The sequence below is a fragment of the Malurus melanocephalus genome, unplaced genomic scaffold, assembly GCF_030028575.1.
Source record: "Malurus melanocephalus ecotype Western Australia unplaced genomic scaffold, MMel_1.1 scaffold_60, whole genome shotgun sequence".
Lineage (NCBI taxonomy): Eukaryota > Metazoa > Chordata > Aves > Passeriformes > Maluridae > Malurus > Malurus melanocephalus.
In genome coordinates this window covers 517,307-542,241 of record NW_026623292.1, presented here as the reverse complement: position 1 = coordinate 542,241, position 24,935 = coordinate 517,307, and the positions used below count along the sequence as shown (strand labels likewise).

At 36.5% G+C, this 24,935-nt stretch overlaps 1 protein-coding gene across 4 annotated transcripts in view; it reads right to left on the bottom strand.

Moving 5' to 3' along the window:
* Window positions 1-24,876, bottom strand: part of PNPLA8 (patatin like phospholipase domain containing 8) — a 34,549-nt gene extending 9,673 nt beyond the window's left edge. The window contains exons 1-8 of one of the 4 annotated variants that reach the window (XM_057366114.1): window positions 24,752-24,875; window positions 22,506-23,728; window positions 21,475-21,624; window positions 20,130-20,281; window positions 19,335-19,429; window positions 15,819-15,990; window positions 11,027-11,084; window positions 8,659-8,853 (exon numbers count right to left, since the gene is read on the bottom strand). In XM_057366114.1, the coding sequence (XP_057222097.1) occupies window positions 8,659-8,853; window positions 11,027-11,084; window positions 15,819-15,990; window positions 19,335-19,429; window positions 20,130-20,281; window positions 21,475-21,624; window positions 22,506-23,639 (1,956 nt within the window). In that variant the 5' untranslated portion in view covers window positions 23,640-23,728; window positions 24,752-24,875. Of the gene's footprint in view, window positions 1-8,658; window positions 8,854-11,026; window positions 11,085-15,818; window positions 15,991-19,334; window positions 19,430-20,129; window positions 20,282-21,474; window positions 21,625-22,505; window positions 23,729-24,127; window positions 24,187-24,404; window positions 24,543-24,751 lie in introns of those variants that run through there. The other 3 variants (XM_057366115.1, XM_057366116.1, XM_057366118.1) reach the window with 3 other exon arrangements.
* Window positions 24,877-24,935: the final 59 nt, after the last annotated feature.

The window sequence follows — 24,935 nt, the reverse complement described above, 5'->3', positions numbered from 1 at the left end:
CTAACGCCCTACAGCATTCAGCACCAATACACTCTTCGCAATCAAAGGTTACATGATTATGCTGTTGTGTTACAAAGATACAAATATGTTTGAAATATATCTGAATTATGGCTCTCCTCTTGGGAGTAATCAGACTGGTCACAGTACTACTGAGGAAGAAACTGATGAAGAGGAGCTCCCAGTAAGACAGGAAATCTATTTTCCTGAAAAAACTATTTGRCAAAATATGTAAAGTTTTATAAACATGAAACAGGAGAGAAGCAAAACTGTTTCCTTTTTAGYTTATTGACAAACAATGGATAGTGGTGCCAATGTTTCTAATAAATCTCCATCTAAAATGTATAGTGACAAAGAAGAATTTGTTTTGGCATCATTCTAGTGKTGAGTCTGTCCCACTTAGCTGTTTGAGTGAGAAAATGTTTTAAATAATTTCCRTCATTTTTTATAAAGCATACAATGACCTACAGTTGTCTCCTTATACAAATATTTAATCCAATTTATTTGGAGAGATTCACCCTTGCTATGCAATCATGCTAATAAGGAGACTACTAGGTCAACTCCATACAATTATAATATATTCTGCACTGTGCTGATTCCCAACAGAGGCCCTAATTGGTGACAGATATTAATGCAATCCTACTATACACCAAATTTCTAACAATTACAGRAAGAACCAATTCCCTTATTTAGGGAGAGGCAGAGCTGCTGTTTAAATTCCTGAAATAAACATCTTGTGCTCATTATTTTGAAATACTATTTCAAAATTATGATTTCTCTTCAGACACTTAAATAAACATATAAGAARTTACTTATAACAGTTCTAAAGAGTGCAGTGAAAAAGGGATTTCCCTTGAACTGGCATTGGAAAAAATTCTAGAGAAAACATTTGTACATAATATGAAAATTAAATGCATTTGTATTTATATTATTGAATTACACCAATATTAATTTTCCATTACTGCATTCTTTTATAATTAAAGAAAATCTGAAAGTCCATTTGTTATATTTGTACTGCTGCCACACCACTTACAGAGAGACTGTAGACTGAGCTCACATGACAAAGTAAAAAAATAAATCTTATAACATTTGAAGTTTACTGAAATGCTTCCTTTTTGGTTCAACTGTTTGCCCATAAAGTATTTATCATTTTTCCCCCCTAAAAATTAGTGACACCATAATACAATTGGCATACACTCAAGTGTYATGATCAATGCTTCTGAGAACTGTCAATACTATTGCTCTTATATGCAAAACATTTAATAACATATTTTACATTCATTAGAATGAATGCCTGGCTGAGGTAGACTCCTAGGTRATTATCTTGAATTATTAACTCATCCTCATTAATTCACAGAAAATGACCAGCTGCTCTGAAGACATCACTGAATTTATGCGTTTATGTCCAATACAAAAAATATATGCTTTACAGAGTACTGATGACATTTGCTAAATATTAGTAGACATCATAAAAGAAGAATTATTTGGCAATAAAATGTATTGTTGACATACAATATTGTCTACATGTGGCATTGTCTACACTGACCCCAGACAAAGACCCAAACTCAGGTTCTGTTATGATGTTTGTGAAGCACAGGAAAGGTTCAACAGTACAGTAAAAAAAGCCCAAAATCAAACCAACCAACCAAAAAAAAATCCCTCAACCAATTTGAGTTAAGATAACACRTGGAATAAATACCGTGTTCCAGCCTGACCAAATTAGCTCCTCTGAATTTTGTTTCTGATTTAAAAGTGCGCTAATTTTGTCTCTGGTATATCATTCAAAGTTGCACAATGTATCTTGGAACATGCCAACAATACCCAGATAGTCCAGTTTCAAGAAAGATTACTCAAACTGCAGCAGGTACAGTGAAAGACCATTAAGATGACCAAGAGTACAGAGTCCATTTTACAAAACTGAGACAGACTAGCATATTTAGACTAAGAAAATGAAAAAAAATGTATGAGTTTTTTTATATAAGCATCAGAAGGGTAAATACTACAAGAAGAGAAGTTAATTAAACTATACAACAGTACTGGCACAATAAGGATTTGTATCCATCAGCTAGGAACAGACTTAAGTGAAAACGTGAATTTTTCAGGCCATTAGAAAAATGAAAAAACACTTAATTAAAATAATCTTTTACAAGAGTAGCAATAGCAAACATGGCCTTACATGTTTACTTATTACAGCCTATGATGCTATTGTGGTGAACATGAGAGAGGACTAAATTTGACCTGAGGGAAAAATTGTTTTGTTCTGTACTCCCTTATTTTTTTCCTATGGAAACGACAGCTGAAATAATTAAATTCTGTAACCAAAAATCTAAACCTATATATATCTAATACTAAAAAATAACAGCATAAATACACTGCAAGTAAAAGAAACACATGAAATACAAAGAAACTTTGAAGAGATTGACAAATTATTTCAGATTTGCAAAATTAACATCASAGATTAATCCTTGTATTGTAAGAGAAGCTCAGTAGAGGAAATAGGGCTCAGACAATGTGTCCTATTCAAMGAATGGGAATTTACTGAGTATGGAACTTTATGCACATTTGTATGAACGGTGAAAATTGTTCCTATCACTTGCATCCATAGCAAGGAGAGGGCAGTTTCATAAACTACAATAGAGAAGGCAAATGAGAGGCTTGACGGTAGCCGACAAAACATGAAATGATTTTTTGCATTAAGCACCACACCACTATGTATCAAACCAAGCTTTCCATGAGGGAAGAGTTAAAAGCGTATCAACAGTCTCACTACATTCCTAGGCTTTTATTTGCAATGAATATTYGAAGTCTATTTCCTTTGGAAATATGGCCCAATTTAAGTCAGAGTTGGACAAATACACAACCTACGAAAATAAAAATTAAAAGCTACCAAGAACTGAAAAACTTTTCTTTTTGATCTAAGAAATGATGGCTGCTAACATCAGAACATAAGTGCAGAACCCAGATTGTCTGTACAGAGATTACTGAATAATCTCTACTCTACATAATTTTCCACTCTAGGCAGCCTCCTCTGATTTTACAAGATTTGTTTTATAGCAAACATTAGCTAGACAACAGCTAAGATATATGGACTCAGATGTCTAAGCAAAAAAACAGTTAAATGAATACAGCTTATTTGAGAGCAAGGTTTTGTTTCTTTTAAATAAACACTCTGAAAATGACATTAGGAAAACACTGAAACAATTGAGATAAAAATTAGAATGCTTCCAAGTTAAATGCCTAAATAACATACACTTTCAATTCCATTTCACTAAACAAATCTTCCAATAACACTTCACTTAGCAAGTCCCTGCAGGGAATCTTTCAAGCAGTCTGCTCTGCAAAATACTACTGGTTTAGTAACCACAGCAATTTCACAAAGGCTGGTAAACTGCACAGTGCATTTCCACCTTCAGAGCTGTTATCCAAACCTATAAAATCCATAAGAGAGAAAGAAATGCAGATATCCATGTAGCTTACACATTCCAGTAAATTCCCCCTTCCTTAAACAGTAAGCAGCAGTGCCTTGAAGGCTGTAGGCTGTGTATGGCAACAAGTAGACAGAGAAACAAAGAAAGAGTTGTTTCTATCATTGTGAGAACAAGATACACCTATTAAACTGCAGTGTGCATAAGCTCTGGTGCATACTGATCACCGTGGCATATCCTAAGAATGAAAAGAACTTCAATGTGACCTATATTCTATGTCTTCTTAGAGCCTGGGAAGCACCCTTGAATCTAATTTTAAAAGCTACCATGTAAAACCAATTAGGGTAGGATGCACTAAGTGAATCACTTTTGAAGGCCTCTCCTGTAACAAGCTACAAAGATGAAATGGTTTTACGGATTTACTGCCTCGTAAAATGAAAGGTAAAATTTGATAAATATGAAGAAACCATTAATAATCTTTTTCCAATGAAGGTGTGACTCAAAATTTTAGTTATATCATACTATTGTACTACACATATTTTTTATTTCTGGGTTGTGTTCTCATCACAMATCCTGTTACACCTGCATTATTAAAACTCCACTAACAGACTAGATGCCAATTTAACTGCTTTACTATCGGATCTTGCTCAAAGAAGACACAGTTCTTTGAATGCTATTATACACTAATATCAGCACTATAATAAATGGAATTGTAATACAACAATGGAATTATGGGAAGCTGTCAGGAAAAAGGTGATCAAGTCCTTTGTATTAAATCGGGTATATTTTATTTGAGAAAAATCTGTGGCTTTGTTGAATTTGCCACCATCACATACACAATCCCTCCTGCCCTTTCAATTAATCTCATGGGACAAAATTTAGTTTTTACTGTAAAAGCTATTAAATGAAGTGTGCATTATGATTTCCTTACATTTAAATTTGCTTTTCATTAGTTAAATTAATAATATCCTTAGCATACTTTACAAAAAAAAAAAAAAAAAAAGAAAGAAAAAAAAATATAAGAAATAATACCCTGCTGTGGGAAGTAGCGGGGAAAAAAAAGTCACTGGATCTAGCAGGACTGGGGAGAGGTTAAGAGCCTTCAGTGCTCCAAAAACACATTTTAAAATAAAGGAAATGACATGTGGCAAGAYTGTTTCTATATTGTAACACCATGACTTGGTCTCTCTTGACTTGCACGGTTCCTGGAGAAGCATGTTAGAGGGATTAAATCCCTTTGAATGTTWATGTGTTCCTCTTTTGAACCACAAAGAATATTAATCCTACTCTCCTCATCTACCAACAGCTGCACTGTTTTTTCCTACTTGACAGAGCGGAACCAGATAGCATGGCATGATTGACTTGAATGTAAATATTGCTGTTTGGTTTTGAACTGCTGGCTTTTTGCAGAAATTCAAGAAACAAAGCACCAGCTCACCTGCAGCACAAATAAGTGTTCAGGCACCTAGAAACCTCTTTCTAAACAATGACATGAGAAAAATTGTAAAACTAAGTTATTACCTCATTAAAAAAATGAACACACTTTACAATCCCCTTGAATCCTGAGAGTGCCTAGTACAGGAAATCAAACTGCAATGTTCCCAGATAAAGGGCATGCATATGTGTACACAAATACACTTGCATATATGACTATACAGATTATGGAAGAACAACTCAAACCCAATGGTTCATTTCAGCCATAACKCCACCACAGACATCCAGAGTCATACATAAAATCTATAAGAATACATCTCAACCCTACACAAACTCTCATTGAGCTACTTCATACAGTTTGTGAAAGGACTCCGATTCCAACAAAAGCTAAATAACAGGAAACAAAAATATGCAGGATGACTCTAAAACAAATTCAATAAATTCCCATTATCAAAATAAGTATTTTCACACATTTGAATGGTMCTCAGTCAGATGAACTGCCACAGTGTTTCTAATTCAGATTTCAATATACAACTGACTGATAAGCTAATACRAAACCTGGTCTCTATATAATTCTTTATGAGTCCCAAACTTCAAAGCTAGGAAACAAATACTGTATTTATATTCTGMATTTCACACTTTGGCTACCTCTTTTCTTGTTTGAAAATACCAACACTTCAGACGTAGGTTATATATAAACTAATAAGAAACCAGCACAGATTATGTTCAGAAATCAGATTACAGTGATTAATGGATGTCCCCAATCCATGAAAAAAAAATTTCAAAAATCATCTTTCTGATACTATACTACAATTTTGAAGCCTTTGRCGTAAACTATTATTTACACTTAGTGCACGCTATGTTGATGCACTTTTCAAAAGACACAGAACTATCRAAAATGTCTAACAATGTTATGCTTCATTTAGTCATGTAGTCCAAAACCAGTTCAAACTGTTGGTGTACATACAGAAAAGAGMAAGAATTTCCATATACACTACATATATACTACTGGCCAAGGAACTTAAAATTACACTGGCAGAATATTTTCACAATAAAGATGCTTAACAAGAATCTACTATTCTCATATTTATGATATTAACTATAAGAGCATAGTTACCAATAYGAATGTATTTTAATAAGAAAGCTGKTTTTTTAAAGCTGTTTATTACTGCATTTAGGATTCTGTCTATTTAAAAAATTATTTATGCATATGCATTTCTTTCAATTCATGTTGGATATTTTAGCAGAGATAAAACTCTTGAATATATTGCCTTTTCCAATGTGGTAACATTAACTCAAAGGAAAACAAGGGTAACAGTCCACTACGTGCACAGGGCCTCTTACCCCAGGGTTAAAACAARGCAATTCAAGGTTGCTTGAGAGTCTGCAGTGGTGGATTTATAATCTGAGCTGGAAAGGTGCATGAAGACAGTTAAATAATATTGGCCATGTAGTAAGTTACTAGCTGGACATCCAAGTGCACCCCATACAAATAATAYACACAGATAATTATGGAAATACAGATGTGGTAAGAAAGTGTAATCTGGGGAAAGAAAAGCATGCTAGACATGAAAGATGATTTCTGTAAGAATTCAAGTGTTTAAACATTCCTGGCTGGGTAGAAGAGAGATTTTTCAGATTATATGAAAAAGTTTGAGTCTGAAAATTTGGCATCTAGTTTTACTACAATAAACTGTTTTAGTACTGAGAATATATTTAGTTCTTTATTGTTGACAAAGGTGAACGGCATCCTAAGCCCTTGCCTTCTAGTAACTCAAGCACATCAGAGAAGAGTGGTTAACTTGTGAAACAGGGTTTGTAAGAGTAGATGGTACAGCTTTGTCCAAAGACTCTGGAGCAAGGGAAAAATAAAGTAGACTTCATTCCAGCCCTGTGTGTCTGAAAATACTGGATCTGATCTCTATTAACACTAATTATACATTCTCTGGTAAACTGGACTTAAAAGTGAACATAGATAAAATGAATACTAGCCTTACTGCATTTCACACAAGTCTGGCAATTCAGAAACAGTGTTAAGACAAAGAGTTGTGTAAGCACTGTGTAGAAGTTAAAAATCATGTTTATTCAGCTTTCATGTAAAAGCACAGACAAATTTCCATGTACCAAGCAATTCAAGGAAAGAGGGGATGAAAAGGTGAGAAGAGAAAGAAAACTTCACATAGATTAACACTGACCCATTCCATCAGTTRAGGAGCAGTTTGGAACAGCTCCCAAGGCTAAAACAGCTCCCTTCCCAGTTTGCTTGGCCAGATGGATGAGGAACACATTTCAGGATTTCAAGCAGTGCTTTGGCTTGGAATCTGATGCGTTACTCCATTTTTAGGTTCAAAAAAACCCCTCAAAACTTATTTGCTTATTTCAGATAGTAGTTGATTAAAACGTTTTGAGGATAACAAGATGTACCATACTGGGAAGGCTGTGGAGGACAGTCACGTGAGGGAAGGAAGGGGGAAAAAGTSTCCTAAACAAAAAGGAGAAAAATTTCAGAATCTCTTGAACCTGCCCCTCCCTGGGAACCCTTCCCCTTCACCTCTTAATTTCTACAGAGCTTTTATATAGCTGAATTATTTCTTCCCTTTATAAATGTTCAATCAAAATAGAGAAGTATGATGGCTTTTCTCAGATCTTGTCTTTGTACCAATGTTTCCCTTTACCACCTCTTAATCTAATGGATTTTTCTCTATTTCATCTGACACTCATTTATCAGTTACCCCTTAAATTTCAGTATTACTCAGGCGTATTAAAATATTACATAAAAGGATATTACACTGTCTTCCAGTGGACACCATCAGAAAGCCTGTATATGATCCAGGTACATCTTWGGCTATTATTTTTTTCCAGCATTTGAGGCTAACATGATTATACGAATTAATATGACAGAAATGTAACAGATGCTTTTGTTAAAGTTAAGCGATTCAATCCTATGCTCTCTTTGTTGAAAGTTTCTGGTTCAGCCACCCTTTGTAGTCTTTCCTGCCACAGAGCTGCATCGGGTATTTATTAAAATAAATAGTAAGTTTTAAATTAGTATGCACTGCAAGAAGTATTCTTTTAAAACTTGGAGAATTGCAGAATAATAAAGGGGCACTGGAGAACTGACACCTTATGGCTAAAAAGCTACTAAAGAAATTATTTTGCTTTGTTCTTTACTTATTAGGGTCACCAAGAGAACCTCTAATACAATAAAATAGCATGCACTGTTGACAGAAGACACTGCTTTTCCTCAAGGGAATTTCTTTCACAGTTGTCCTCAGAGTTTAAACTTAGTGCTGTGGCACCTCTTACTCTTTTTACTAGCCCAGAACCAGGGTAGACGTGAATACGCCATCAACAGAAAGCATTAAAAAGTAGACMATAAAGAGAAATTATGCACGAATAAAAACAACACTGAAATGCATAACCTGTTTTTTTACATTTCATTTTCATTTCACAATATTGTTAGATTTTTAAGTTACACCATCTGTTTAGTGAAATAATGCTCACTGAAATACCAGTTGTAAGCAGGAAGCCAGAGGCAATTTACAACGCATATAAGGTTTCCTTCCAGGCAGAAAAGAAAGGAACAGCAGAAGAGCTTATGTTTGTATTGAGAAGACTAAGATTTTTAAGCCTTTCTAGTTCTATAAGGCCTACAGAAGCTAACCATATCCTTTCTTAGCCCTGTCTTAGATTTCCTTTGTGCTACCAACTTATCTGCTTAGTTTTAATTCAGAGATTTCAGACCATGTTTTTTCTCAGGTACAAAATTGGAAAGTATTTACTTACAGAGATTTCAACTTACCTGATGAAGATCGCTGCCCAGAACATATTCCTGGAAATAACCTGGAGCAGCAGATGATGCTCTAATTGCCTGCCAGAGCTTATACTGACAGCCTCCCATATAATGGGACTTAACACCAGGAAAGTGGTTGTAGTTTCTAAACACAAATGCTTTTAGTGGTGTTCCTCTGTTTACAATGGTGCTTACTGCAGCTACCTAGTGAGTGAGGAGGAACAAAATTAGTTATACATGATGATAACAGTAACCACAAAATAAAAATGAAAGCTTCCTACCATATGAAATTCAATTTATACGTTAATGCACCTATGGAATCTTACTAAGTTCATTATTTATTTACATTTTTATAATGTCTACCTAAATTTTAAAAARTGAAAGAAAAACACAAACAAGACAATTCCCTAAAGATAATACTATTTTTAACCTGAAATGGTTTCTGCTGGTTATTCTGTTTCTATGAATATCAATGATATTTAAGCAAAATACTGGTGTCAGCTATATGATTTTAAAATATATTTCCTTCAGGAATAGTATTTCATTCTCAGACCTCTGCAACCAACAATACAACAATGCCATTGAATATGAATGTCAGAACTGTCACTCAGTTTCTTTCTCCAAGAAAATGATTACCTAATACTGCAACCAGAGTTAAAGAATTGCAGGAAGAATATCTCCTGCACAAGAACCAAATGTAAGCCTTTCAAGGGTTTTTTGCAAGGATACTGAAATGCCAGTAACAGAAATCATGTATGTTCATCCAAGCAAAAAGCCAAAATGGTATTTCCATTGAGAAAACCCCCAACTATGACTGCAAAAAGAATGCATCTTACAGATATAATTACAAGGTGAAAGTACATGTAGTTATGGGCGTGTGTTAGAATGTGCAAGACCTTTTAGAGGTGATGAAGCCAGCCTGGCTGGCACTGTCAGAACAATGCCCTTTAGCACCCAAGTGGGTGTTTAATTCTATCTTGTTTACTATTTTACAGAACAGGTGTTTTCATGAAATATTACTCAACAGCACACTTGATGCTGTGATATCACTGCATGCATTTTCATCCTTTGGCTACTTAATTTAAATAACTTTTTTCATCTTACATTTATCCTTATAGAAAAGAAAGCAAAAGTGTGACTTCCACATTCAAATGCCAAAGGAAAACACATGCCTGACTGGCACTCCATCATTTGATGGAGGAAATGTTTCCCGTTTTTCTCAAAGGGAGTGTTTAGCTTTAAGCACTACCAGATGCAGTAAGAAAAATACCTTCAGAAAATTTAATGGAAAACTTAYTAAACAGATGCTTGATTTTATTTTTGGCAATACCCTTGTACACTCCATGATGCAGTCTAAGTTGCAAGGTGCCCAGCAGCTTCTGGAAAAATCGATCTTGCCATGAATTTAACAGCAGCAGAACATACATACAACTGCCCGTTTATTTTGATTTTGCTGTGCCTTGTAACAAGTGCCACCACTGACAGCACTATAAAGAGACTACTGGGAACAGCTAGTTTCAACTCTATTTATATTCACATTTTATTACTGAAGAACATGGAAGGAAGCCAAAAATCCTGGTTCAAAGATAACTTTCAAGTCAACATAGGATAGCTTCTCTCTCAGAAAGCAACATACCACACCAGCCTTTTCATGTCCTTGTTTTAGACATGGACTAGGAACGCAGTCAGTAAGGCACATGTTTCTATGTTTAGAAAAATGTGACTATCTTCCATTAACAGTAAAGCATTGAATATGGTGCTAGGACACCAAAACACCTGTTAATTGCAGATTGTTCAGAAATATATCCTATTATATTTCTCTTCTTTCTTCACACCCTATCCTTCACCAAAAATAAAATACCCATGGCTTTCTCATCTTTCACTCTCATGCTGCTGCTGTATGCAACACCCCTCCTATGACTTGGTGTCTTTTCTATCATACAGGAAGAGATCTTGGGGGCTAGGAATGTGCCCGGAGAAAACGAGGTACTCCAAACAAAGTGAGAAGAAAAGCTGTCCTCTTGCAACACAGTAACACATCACAGCTGACAGACACTAGAATTCTTACATGAAAAAAACCTAGCTTTGTACAACCTCAAAATACTGACCCAGTATTWCTATACTTACAAGGCTTTTAACATCTCTGCAATATATTCCAACTGGAAGTATTAAAAATATGAGATATTGCTGCAGAAATTTAAGAGTCTAATTAATTTTTATCCTTTAAAAACATTGGTTATCGCACATGGAAGCCCAAAGAGCACTTCAACACTCATACTGTCTATCCAATATTCTTCTAGGTACAGAATTTACTTAGAACTCTTAAAAGTACTTGTGAAATACACARTTAGAATTTACCTTAGAAAAGTGTACTTACCTTTGGACATCTGGACTTCCTTGCAGTTTCAATCATAAGATTTGAGCCCATTTTTTCTCTACAAAAAAACGTAGAAACTTGAGAATGCTCCATCAGTTTAGCATGAACAAGACATATATTTTTATCACCCTTATTTCTGAGACCTTTCCATTTAAAAAAAAAACCCATGGTTGAATTTCACTTTAACAATCCGATTTCTACAACTGACTTCAATGGACCAACATTTCAAACCTTCTAGGCTATTGGAAACWGGTCTGAAGAGTGACTGAAGAGGTCTTGATGCAAGTTACTCAGTTCACATGCTTAACCATAAAACATTAGGGTTACTCTACTATATAGTTAGAAAAAATGCTTTGCTACGTTTAGGAATCAACAAACYAACAGCCTTATTAAGTGGTTTTACAGTAATGAAAAATCACTCCTCTGTAATGTTACAAAAACAAAAGCTGAAGGGAGAAAAATGGCATTCCATATGATTTAAAACRAAGTTAGAACATCTGCATGTAATTTTCCATAAAGGTAATCCAATACGCATTTACCATCCCTTTTTGAGGTAATTCTTTTTCACATTAATATGTTTTTATAAATCATACTGATGGTGAGCATTGTATTTTCTCATCACATCAGTATTAGGATCACTATTCCCATTGCTAACTAGAAGGTAGCCCTTCTGCACAGTAGAGGAGACTGAGCAAATTACCATACTAGCCAATAATCTCATCTCACCATCTATTTCAACTTTGATTTGCTTACAATAAAGATATAAAMCACCTACAGAGTGGGTGGTCATCCATAATGATTCCAAACAGCTTTAAATCAGCAAGCTTTCTTCCTCCCCTAGAACACAGCCCACCCAACCACTGGTGGTGCATCTGCCTTATTCTGCAATGATATGAATGATGGTTCTCCATATTACCACCCTTTTTAAGTAAGGATATTCCCATGTGCTCTTGTTAGAGGATCATCCATCTACAGCTCACACCCGKACCAGGAGGTAGTAGCACTTCCACTGTTAAAAACAACACCTTTATTGACCTAGTCAGGTCTCAAGATAGAAGAAGCTTATACATGCTACTGTAGCAGCAGTCTTCCACATGCGGACAGTAGACTGCATGTGCAAKTAGGACAATTTGATGCACTACTAGTGGATATTTGTGCTTGAAAGATGGCTGTGTACATGTCCTTGACAGGCAGGAAGGAAGGGAGAAAGGTTTCAGTCCTATGATGGAAAACTTCTGCTGACATAATTCTTGTACCAGCACACTGTTTTATCTCATTTTTGCATTCATTCCAATCTCACAATCACCAGCCAGAAGGGGAAGAGTGCCATCTGCACTCACTAACTGATTACAAGGAGACGGAGGTACACAGAATCATGAAGTAGGAATAAAAGAGATGAGACTGACAGAGGCGAGATATCAAAGACATCTCCTGATCTGCATCACTTTCATCTACTTCTGAAATACCCATATTAGGTGTTTTTTCCCAAGCCCCAAATGCAAAGATTAAAAAAAATGCATAAGCAATATCCACTGCTTAATTATAGGAACCATCAAACTGAATAACTATCTCCTCACATCTTGTTTTTTATGAAGGCCAAGAATTGATACTTCAGAGTAGGTACAAGAAATCCCTTAAACTACTAGGTAACTTTAGATATTAAGGTCTAAGGAGAAAAGTTTCATATCAGCTCGAGATTTATTTTAGTTCTGTTGCTAGCATTAATATTGTAATTGCATATTATATAAATACATTTGTCTCGCTGTTCAATTTTCTTTTACAAAGTCACAACAGGATTAATTCCACAGTTTATTCACATACTGTGTTAAAAAATAAAAATCTTCTAATATTAATTTTATCAAATAGTTCYGTGTTATCAAAGAAAAGAAGAAACTGGTGATTCTCAAGATGTCTTACTATCTCAAATGATCACTTTAACTTGTTTGCTTTAGTTAATGATAGACTCCTAATGTGTATTGTCCTTTGGGTCACTGGCCACTTTTTACCAATTTTGCAACAGAAATGTTCTCTACAGCAGGAACATGTTCTCTATAATTCAAATAATATTTTAAATTAAACTGTATTGTGAATTAATATAAYGGTATTACAGTATTTTCTGTATTTTCAATCCCAACTGTCACACACAAACATCTTGTCTGACCACAAGCATATAGATGCTTCATTAAACTGTCCACGACAACACCCAAATCACTTGATATAAAAGCTACTTTAAATCCTGTAAGCATTTTACATTTTTCCACTYATTGTTTAGCACTGTACACATAATTTCATTTGCCATCCTATTTTTCCATTTATCTACTTTGTTTGCCTCTGACTATGCCCTATGTCCTMTAGACATGACCTACTTACACAAGTCTCTTACACAAACATTGCTCTTTCATTGCTTCAAGTCACTAATATTACAACATTTATTTTAATAATGCTATGAAGAACTTATTGCCAACCACATGCTGGAAGAAACATTCTAATGGGCTACAGCAGTGATGCAAACATTGCAGAAAGAGCATTCAATTCAAAAGGCAAAATTGTAACTTTTAACCTCTTCTAAAAACAACAATAGTAACAGGTAACTATGATATCTTTACCAATCCTATAGGAGAGATTTTTATACATGTGCTGGTATGGAATGTGTTGCCCATGTAGTCACTAGAGAGCAGTGCCAATTTATCTTTTAATATGCAAAACAAATACTGAAGTGTTATTATTTGTATTCCCAAACACATGTATTATCCATTTTCCTACCAAAAGCAAACTTTTATCCTATCCTTCACACAGTAATTGATTGCTTCTCAAGACTATAAATTCCCAACATGAGATTTTAGCCAGYTTGTGAAAACTCCTAGCTGCTCACCAAATTTCTCCAGTAGTTTCTTAAGACAGTATGCAAGAAGAAAATTGTATACGTCAACAACAGTCAAAAGAAAACAGAAAAGTTGGACCTATGAGCCAGGTTCTTACAAATGCAAATCCATACAGCATTATATAGGCAGATGTGCTGTAAGTATATTTTTCTGCAAAACATTACTTATTAAAACCAGTCCTCAAATTGCAACTCAAGAAATACATGAGGAGTTAAAACAGACATAAGACATAAAACCAATTGCCTAAAGCATTCTGAATAAAAAGTCAGTTAACCAAAATCAGTTGCCATTTTCTGAAATGCAATTTACAACATACCCYATGAATGCATGCAACATTAGCTAATGAAGCATCAACTTAATTACTTTCAGCAAGAATACCTTCTGACAGAAAATACCACCACTGCTATCGTGGTAGGACTAAATATGTATTACATATCTGTATATTGTCAGTGGATTCTCTCTATTTCAACCAAGGCTGACATGTTAGCATCTAAACTACAAAAACCCACACAGCACAAGTAAAGTTTTTAAATTCAAACAAAACATAAAGGAGTTTCCTCATGCTATGACAATAATAGACCGACTGTCAATATTGCTATAAAGAGGTTCTATATAACCTTACAATTCCCTTCTTAGCTCCAGGCCCCCACACCACAGGGAAGTGTCCAGGAATCCCTTCAACAAAATGTTGAGCAGGCATAGTATCTCCCTTCACCAAGAGTCATTTGTTGATCAGTAAATTTTTAATTTACTCTATGGATAATATATCAATTGCCTGGCTCTTGTCTATTGCACAGGAGTAGAGTCCTTTGCCTCCCTCATGTGCTATATGTAGCTGCAAAAAGTAATAGTATTTTGATTAAAGACACATAAGATACCTTCACATGAGGTTATTGTGATTTTTCACAAGACTTCTTTTGGTTGGGCGTGGAAGGAACTTAGGTAAAACAGTGAAAAATCTAATTTCTAAAAAAAGACCTTCAGATATCTGAGAAGAAAAGCTCATTATATTAATTTGATAAACATAGTTATTTCTGAAAATATACAAGAACACAGAGAAGAAGTGCTTGGAAGCCTGTCCCTCCACTTCATTCAAGAAGTGAGATGCTTAAAATTCAGACAGCACTGGTACTCATGAAAAAACTCCTTCAATCCCATAAAAYACGGTAATCACGTTCCCAAAGGAATTTGTTATTATTTATCCAAAAGACCCTTTTACTATTTCACATTTTCTCTCAGAAAAGGTTGTTTCAGTTCTTTCAGTGGCAGGGTCAACTTATGCTGTTTGGGAAACATTAGTTTGCTAAAAATTATGAACAGTTCAACTATCAATACAAATCCAGATGAATAAAACTAAGAAGTAAAACCTGTAATATAATAATTCCTTCTAGCAGCTTTTCCTGAATAGCCATTAATGCATGTGAATACACTTCATGAGCAACTCTGACACAGCAGGTAATTTTTCATTGCAACATTTACAGCTCATTTCCCTTTCAAAGAAAGTGGCAATGGGCAAAACCCCTCAATATAGCAGCCAACATTAGAAGTCCCTACTACAGCACATTATTACATTTACCACCAATCTCCTACAAGAGAAAAAGCACAGCAGGTGGCTAGTAAAATTTGTGGCAAATCTGTAATGAGTCAGATCAAGCAGAGCTGGCAAAGACACAGGAATATAATCAGAAATCAGTGCAGTAAAGCTTACTTCATTCYCTAAACACATAAATCATTACATTAAAAGCTTTCAGCATTTTAGTCAATATGAAAACAGCTATTTCAAAAGAATGAGACTATACGTTAATCCTTTCTAGTTGTTTTAAGAACCTGCATACCAGTGAAGCAGCAACAAAAGCAAAGGCACTCAGACATTTCACTRATTATTTTTGACCTAATCATCTTTTACTTACTTGAGCATTTTTTCCCATATATCACTGTCATAGAAGGCGTGGTTCCAACCCATTTTTACTGTTCCAACAATGACATTCTGCTTAAAAACATCTGATCCTAGTTTATGGTACAATTCTTCACAATCATCCAGGGGAATATGGAACAACCCCAACATAAAAGCTAATATAGCTCCTGAAAAAAAAACCAAATATTTTGCAATGTAAAATGTATCCTGGAGTAAGATTACAAAGATAGATTACCAGTTAACGTAGTTCATAGGTTAGCAGAATATCTGTTTTGAAGCAGGAAGACCAGCTGACATTTCTATCACTAAATTCCTGCTCAGAGATCACGAATCAGATTTTAAAAGAACATACACAAGATAGAAAAAGTCTGCTTTCAAAAACAGAACCATRAGAAGTTGAAAAATTACATTATTTCATTTTGCAGATCTCAACAAGTATATGGCAGAAGGCAAATGAAATCCACTGCTTTACTTGGAAAGAGTAAGAAATCAATGCTGTTGTATCAAAAATTTATTTGAAGCATTATCTGCTATCTTGTGAACTCTTAAGTCAGTAGAGAAATATTCCAGGAAAATTCTGTAAAAATAAAGGAACTTTGAATAGTTTGGATTACATTTGGTGGCAACCATTTATAATTAGTTTCATACATACTGCCATCTAGTGTGTACCTAACAAAAATTATGACCTACCCTTGTCAGAACAAAACAGSAGCATTCAAAAACCACTGCAGCTAAACACCATTAAAAGGACTGCAGAATAATACAATTAATGCATTACTTCAATTCTTAGACATATTAAACAGAAAGGGACACATATAACCTTTAAATCTAGTTGTGACATCCTGTGAGAACATGAAATTAAGCACTAGGAATAGTTAGGACACATGATTTTTTCAATCTGGAAATAAATGCAATAAGCTTGAAAAAAAAWGAATATTTTTTCTAAATTATTATTAAATARTAATAATAAATAGAGTAAGAATATAACACAGAAAAAACTACATGCAGGAAGTTGCGGATGGCTTTAAAGGAAATATGATTTCCCTTCTTCACKCTCACAATCTCCACCATTGTGAGAGCTGAGCATCAGTGGATTGATAGTTTCAGTTTCTTAAAATGTAGCACACCTGCTTACTGCAAATTGGGTCTACTTGACACAAGGTTTCACCAAGAGAAACTTCCTCAACTGCCAAATCACCAGATGCCTGTATTCAACACAGACTTAGCACCTAGCAGTGAGAAACAGCATTTTCCTGAGTCACGCAAATCCTCTGCCACATTCTCTGCCTCTAAACTCTCCAGCACCAGTTCTATAACATCACACATTTGCTATTATAGTGAAGCAGATTCAAAGTATGCATGGCCAATACAGCATCATTGCAATGATCTTTCTCTATGACTGTCTGCATTTACACCTTTTGACCCTCAATGAAGAGAAATACAGGAAACTACAAAGACAGTGATACCAAACTCAAGCAACGGTATTTCTAAACCTCAAAGGCAAAACACTGAAATATAGTAAGAAATACAAAAAGTACAACAGGAAAGAGAAGTGGAGTGCACAAGAGGCATCCTTCCTACTATCTAATGCATCACTCTTGTAAAGCACAACTCATTCAGCTGCAAGACTATTGGCGTGTACTGTCAATACAAACAGAACTGCTAGCAGTACTGACASACATGCAAGACCTCAGCCAGCATGTCTCGTCATTTATTACTGCAAGCTGGACAACTGTAGACAAAAGTTTAATTTGTGTAAACAAAATTTAAAATAGCAAGTACTTGCTAGCAGTCAAATCCTGAAAWTAGAGGAAGAATGAAAGATAAAGTTCTAGTGACAGTAGTGGGAGTAAATTAAAAACACCAGGTCTCTCTATCCAAGGTAAAACACCTTTATTATGATTGAAGACAACACTGGAGAAGAATTTTGAAGGRAAACAATCTTCCAAAGAAACAACCATTTACTGCTAAATTAACTAAGAAAGGACAGTCTTCATTTGGAAGACTATTAAAAATGCAAAGCAGGGAACTATCTTGTGCCTACAAATTCCGTCTAGTAGACCTAAATACTCTCCTCCACTATTTTGAGCCTATAAAGCAAATCTCTGAAAACACACTTTACCTCCTCAGGGCGATCTGTGCTTAACATAATTTTTGAATTAAACTGTATAGAATATAAGTATAGCTAAAATTTTAAAGAAGCTGGGTTTCTAAAGGAAACAGCTAGTCAACTACAGCATACCTCCTATGCTAGAAATTGTAATTGTGCCACTACCKGTCTAACATAATTTCTGAAGGAGCTGACTATCTTTCAAGGAGAAACTTATGCTTTGCTTATGTTTTTTCCTACCTTCTAGGCAGGATTAATTCATCACTGAGTCACAAGAGTAATTAAGTCTGGGAGGGACCTGTAGACATCATCTAGTCCAATCTCCTGTTCCAACAGGTCTAATTAGAATAGGTTATTCAGGACTTGTTCAGCCAAGTTTTGAGTATCTCCATGGATGGAGATTCCACAGCCTGTGCAGGCAACTCCTTCCAGTCTCTGACCATCTCAACAAGAAAAATGTGACCCAATAACTAATAATAACTTCTATTCTTTAACTTGTCTGTTGTCCTATAACTGTGCACTTTCAAAGTAATTCTAACTCCATCTTCTCTTTATTTTCCCATTAACTGAACCAGGATAAAAGTCTCCCCTTAGCCTTCTCCTCTTAAGGCCAAATAAACCCAGTTTTTGCACTCTCCCCCTTATGCGTAATGAGCTCCAGTCCCCTGATCATCTACTCAGCTCTCTGCCGCACTCACCAGTAAGTACAAGAACATACCCAATAAGGAACTCATAATGAGCCATTTGTGGCCAGAGACCCTTAGACTGTTGGGTATGTTCTTGACCATGCAAGCCAGTGTGGCCAGCTTTCTTTGCTCAAGGGTGCACTGATGATYCATGCCCAACTTGTTACAAAGTCAGGTCCTTTTCTGCCCATCAGCCCACCTCAGATGGAAAGCTTTGTATGTGGCTTTATTGAATCTGCCAAGCCATTTCTCCAGCCTGTGCAGACCAGTATGAATAGAGGGCACCACAGCAATGACCACTTCCTCTAATTTAGATCATCCAAGATTTTGCCACAGGCACACTCTGTCCTTCTGTGCCTGTAATTAATGAAGAYGAAACATTGCTGTTAATAAAGGAAACATTAATGACCTAACAATTCCTAAGAGGTATTACCTTACTAAGCTGTATAGGTACACAAATATCTACGGTAACTGTTTCTGTGTGCAAATTGAAGATTTYGCATAAATTGAAAAAACAACACCCTTAAACAAGATCAGTTTAAAGTCACAAGTTTATCACAAACTGCTCAAAGTCCTTATTTAGAAGCAAAGACTCTAGAAATCACAACTGTACTTTCCCAGCTTACACTCTAAGTCAGAAATGGCAAAATCTACATTTATGTCCAAATGTTCTTTTACTACATAGATAACAAAATTCCAACTTGTGGATAAATACCTGTGCTTACGCCACAGATGTAGTCAAAAAGTTGATGAACTGGCTTTCCAGTTAGTTCTTCTAGTTTCCTTAGAGTCTGAAGTGCAACTAAACCCCTGAAACACAAAAATCCCCCTTAAATACAATGGCAGTCTTATCTTACACAGCTCTAAGCATTTTTTAATCACCTTTGCTTCATTATAACTAATTATAATTGAATAACTACAACAGTAAGAATCCTGAMTATTTCAGGAAATAAAAGAGCAGCAGAACAGTTAAAATTAGCATGATGAATACTAAATATAAATTACATGCTTAGGCATACCAAAAAATTGCATTCAACAGCTACAGCCATATTGTTTTATAGCAAAGGCTCAGGGGTGATCAGCTTCTGTCCAAGATTGATTTTGGCTGCATCCCCACCATGCAGCACTTAAATTTTTGTTCTTAACAAGGCAGTACAGTGCCCCTTGGGGCATAGTATTTTTCAGTGTGGGGTTTGTTTGGCCTCAATTCAGCATGTCAGAAATAATGGGAGATATACATTAGAGACCACCAGATTATTGCTTCTCTAGCATGAAACAATATCTGGCATGCAGTGGTATGAACTCTGCTGGAATAGAGGAAGAAAAATGAGCACCAAAATAAACACCATTCAAGCAGAAATGCATACAAAAACAATATCCATCACCTAGATAGTCAAATGTAATAGAAATGCTACCTCTTGGGTATTTATCTGTCAAAGAGAAACTGAAATTTTATTTCTAGTTACAGTATGAGAAAGGCTACAAGTACGTAAAACCCCAAGAGTTGTACCTTGTTCCTCCTCCATCAATGGTGAGGACTCGAACTCCCCAGCCTTTCACAGGGTCTGTATATCCAATCAGAGCTAAAGTTTCTCTAACAGCAGCCTGAAGACTTTCATCATTAGCCTGTCTCAGTCGCAACAGGCATGGGATTAATTTTTCCTATTGATAAATAAAAGGATATTTCATTCTAACTATATGTTTAAACCAAAATAATACATTCTTAAATTTACTAGTGTGACATTCAAGTACAGAAATAACATACTAGTTAAAGTTGGAGGAAAACTTCAAAACTGCCTTTACACGTCTTTGTCTAACAAGGGAAAGAAAGCATGCCAATATTATAGCACCTCATTGCTATAGGAATTACCTATCAGAATTAAACAATCAAGGTAATATTTTGAATCTTTTGAATAGCTAGAAAAGCCACATTTATCAATTTAGTTTTACTGACTTAATATCACATCAGCCAAGTGTAGACTCAAGTATGAAGCACACGAAGTACAGGCAAAACCCCAGATTTTGCTTAGTATCACACTGCTTCAATACAAGAAACACCTTCTAAGTACACTAATATCAAAACAAAAATTAAAATGCTTCCACACACCACAAAGATATACAACATTACAATCAAAATGRGAGTATTGAATACACTTTCATCATAAAGTAACTCACATATACTTATGTGGATGCCTGACCAGTACCCCACCCAGATGATTCATCTGGCCTGCACTCCATTCCTAAAGGCTACTTTTCCAGAAATTCTAGAATCTGTGTCACACATTTGCCACATCTTGTGGGAAAAGGCAGGAGGTTGACAAATGCTGTGATTTAGCCAGTACTTCTAGAATAGTCTATCATCCACCTCCTGCCCTCCCAATGAAGGGAAGAAAACAAGTAGGACTGGATTACATGAACTAATTTGATGGTTCTCTTGMTATCTCTCTTCAAAGAAAGCATGTAAACAAGCATAGAAAGTACTGTGCATATACAGATCAACTGTACAGCACATTCCCATCTGGTCAACTGCCACAGAGGACACAGCGTACGACCTTTATCTGCTACTGGAAAAACCTATACTACCTTCCACATGACCATGCCGTATGCTTCTAAATTAAACATTGCAATCTTACAAGCCTTTAGTTAAACTCCTAGTAATTTGAATAATAAACTCATAGTAATATGAATCTGCTTGARTCAGCTAAAAAGTTATAAAAAAGACACTCAAATGGTAATCTTTACAATTACGAAATATGACTAGTCCACAAAAGCACAGAATGAGATTTTATGTTATTCTGTATCAGTCATCTGTCATCCTTTTTTTTTTTCAATCGAAGCATAAAAACTATTTGCACCTTAATTGCAACTCCTCTGCTCTCTGGAAATTCTAGAAGATGATAAGTCAGTTCTTCCACACGGTTGATACAGACTCTTGGATTAGTGGATCTCCGTAGGGCTTGAACTAAAGCTCGAGTCCTGTTATCAATACTCACTCTTGCAATGATCTAAAGAAGACAAACAGACAACATAAGACTGCTCTAAGAAATGTGTAAAATTTGTCAAGACTAATTCCAACGTGTTATTTTAAGATTTCTCAGAAGTAATGAACAGCATGTCGTATTAGAGATCTGCTACAGGTTCCAAGTAAGCACTGCTTAAACTGTCAACAGAAACCTTTTGATTCTCTGTTTACTAGAGAATGAAGGAATCTTATAGAATACAGCAAACAATCATGTCAGTATGCATTCAGATGAATTTTCAGAGCAATTCTGCTATTTGAACCATCAAGAAAACATGAATTGTAAAATTACTGTAACTACAAAACAGCACAACTAGATCTGTCTGTATTTACGGACTCTATGAATATATGAACTAAATATGTACATACTACGCTAGCACAGGCTTWTATACATATAYAYACACACAMTTTATATATAAACTAACATACACGTATTTGTACCTATACTTCTATACAGATGTATCTATCCTTACTTTTAAATGTATATATGTATTTGTAAGTTTACTTATAGTAGGGACACATATACATGTATAAAATCTATACMGTTAACATATATACTTATTTATCAAAGTACATAGAATATATCAGAGAACAGTTTGGGTTGGAAGGGACCTTTAAGATAATCCAGTTCCAACCTCTCTGCTGTGGGCAGGGACACCACATACTTATTTGGAAGTACAAGTACTTACATACGATTAGAACTATGTGTGCATATGCATATAAGTACATAGGCATATATGTCTTTAAGTATATGTGTGTGTGTATCTGTATTTACATAAAGGTATATACACTAGTGTGACAYAGTTATACACATGTATAAAATATACATAGAAATAATACCGAAATTAACACTAAACAAAGACTTGCCTTTTCTCTCTGAAGAGACAGATGCTTTTCCCTTTCTTCTGCAGTCTTGGCCTCTTTTGGTTTGTCCTCAACACTCTTCTCAGTCACTTCTTGTTCTGGTTCTTTACTCTTCTCTTTACTCTTCTCTGGTGAAACAACTTTTGTATCAGATCTTAACCTTGGTACCAACCCACCGATATAGCTGTCTACAAAAGCTTGTACACTGTTACTGGGATACGAAAGAAAGTTTGCAATACTTTTCTTAGTAGAAACTGGGACAGCAGTGTTCGTTTTTTCAGAACCCAGAGTCTCTGCTTCAGGAGTTAAAGTACCTACTGAATCCACTGTCTTTTCTTTGTTTATTACAGTATTTTCCGATGAAACAAGCTTATTCCTCTCATCACTTTCACAGTCCTGTAATAAAGCATTCCTTTTTTTTTCTTGTTCCATAACAGAATTATTAAAGTAAGAGTTGATATGATCAGCTACAAAGTTGTAAGTCTCTCCAAAATTTGTAGAAAAGTAGCTTACATGATAGAGGTGGTTTTTAGTAGATGCTGAAACTTCTGGAGTATCTTGACAAGTGCCGCTTGAACTTACTAATACAGATTCCAAGTTCTCACTTGCACAAGTGGATTTCTTTGCAGCTGGACCTCTGTTGCAATCATCCTGAGTTCTGGCATCTGTGACYTGCTTATCATTTTCTAGATTTGCGTTGATGTTATTTGCATCTGCACTGCTTTTATTTGCTTTACCCAAAGTACCTGAGTGGGACTTTAATCGAGCTATCCGTGACACCAGTTCACTGTGAGTGCCAGACACAGCCTTTGAAAAAGATTCTATAGTGTTCTTAATTCGTGACATGCGAATGCTCAGCCCTGTAAGTCCTTTGGAAGAAGAAGTTAAAAGTTTGGAAACTCTGTAGTATAAAAACTCATGGCTATAAATGTACTTGTGATACCAAAACTCTCTGCTTCTGGCCCACTTACGCCAAGGCTGGCTTGTATGAAAAGCTCTCAGGTGTGCAGCATGATTTAGCCTCCAGCAGGCTTTAGGTCTATAGGAACACAGGTATTTGTTTCTTTGCTTCCACCAAAGATTTTTTGGGTTAATCAAAAAGAACAAATACGCGTCCAAGGATAAATGAACTGTCATTACTTATAAATAACTGCACCTTTTCTACGTTGCTTTCTACTTCATTCAAAAAACTATGTCAATAAATACGTCCCGTATTGTACTGTCGTCTGAAAAAGAAAAAAAAAAAACACAAAATGAAAACCAACAATGGAAACTCCAAACCAGAAACAAGTTCAACTAAAATCATAGAGCTTTTTAAAACAAATTAAGCTTATGTATCCTTTTGGTAAAAACATATAAACATTCAAATCAAATAATCTCATGGGAACACCTACTGCTCAGGACATTTGGTAGCATCACTCCAACATTTCAACATGCTACTCCCTAAAGSCTAGTTTAAGCTCATCTTGAGCAATATGCGAAATTTCTGAAAAGCCCTTAGTGACACATGGAAAATTTATTGCTGTTTCTTTAGCAAATTAGCTTGTGCAGAGACAACGTTTCAAATGACATTTTATTACCACCCCTTTCCAGAATTCCTCTCATGGGAGGAGTTACTTCAATACCTTGAGCAAARTTCAACGAAATGTGCCCATCCTAAGAGCCCGGAGCAGTATACAATCCTCTGCAAAGAAAGATGCAACTGGTGGAGMAAGCGTTTTACACAACACACCAGAGCTGCGCTGATAACGTAGGCGCAAATCCATTATTTGCCAACATAACATTGCCTTGACAAGTGCCGAGGAGGGCTGCCAAGCAGGCAAGCAGGCCAATTCCTGCGCAGGCCGACTCCACAGTGACAGCAGAGGTGACACCACCGCTGGCAGCGCCATCGTTACTTACAGTCTCTGTGTGCGCGGCGCCTGTCCCGCTGGGTGACCGCCGCGCAGCCTGGCTGCGGGCCGCACGGCCGGACCGCGCTATATAGGCGCGGGGGCGCCTCCTGTCCCGGGGGCAGSCGCGGCCGCTGTTCCTGCCTTGCGCCATTTCCCAGAAACGCTGCCGAGAGCGGCCGCGTAAACAAGCACCGAGTCCCAGCCCCGCTGTCCCAGGCCCACCTCCCATTACGCCACCGAGCCCGGCGTGCCCGGCACGCGCTCATCGTGTTCCCCCAGGTGCCACATTCCCCCACGACCCGGTGGAGATGCGGCCCGACCCGGCGGTGACGCGGCCCGTCCCGGCGACGGTACCTGCTGGACAGTCTCTCCCGCCTCCCCCCTCTCCCCAGGCCGCCGCCGAGCGCCGGGCAGGGGGCGCGCCCTCACGAGCAGTGCCGCCCCGGCGGGGCGCGCGGGAGGCGGCGGGACCCGGCACAACACCCGCGGCGCTCGGCCGCGCCACTGCGCCTGCGCCGGCCCCGCGCGCCGGAAACAG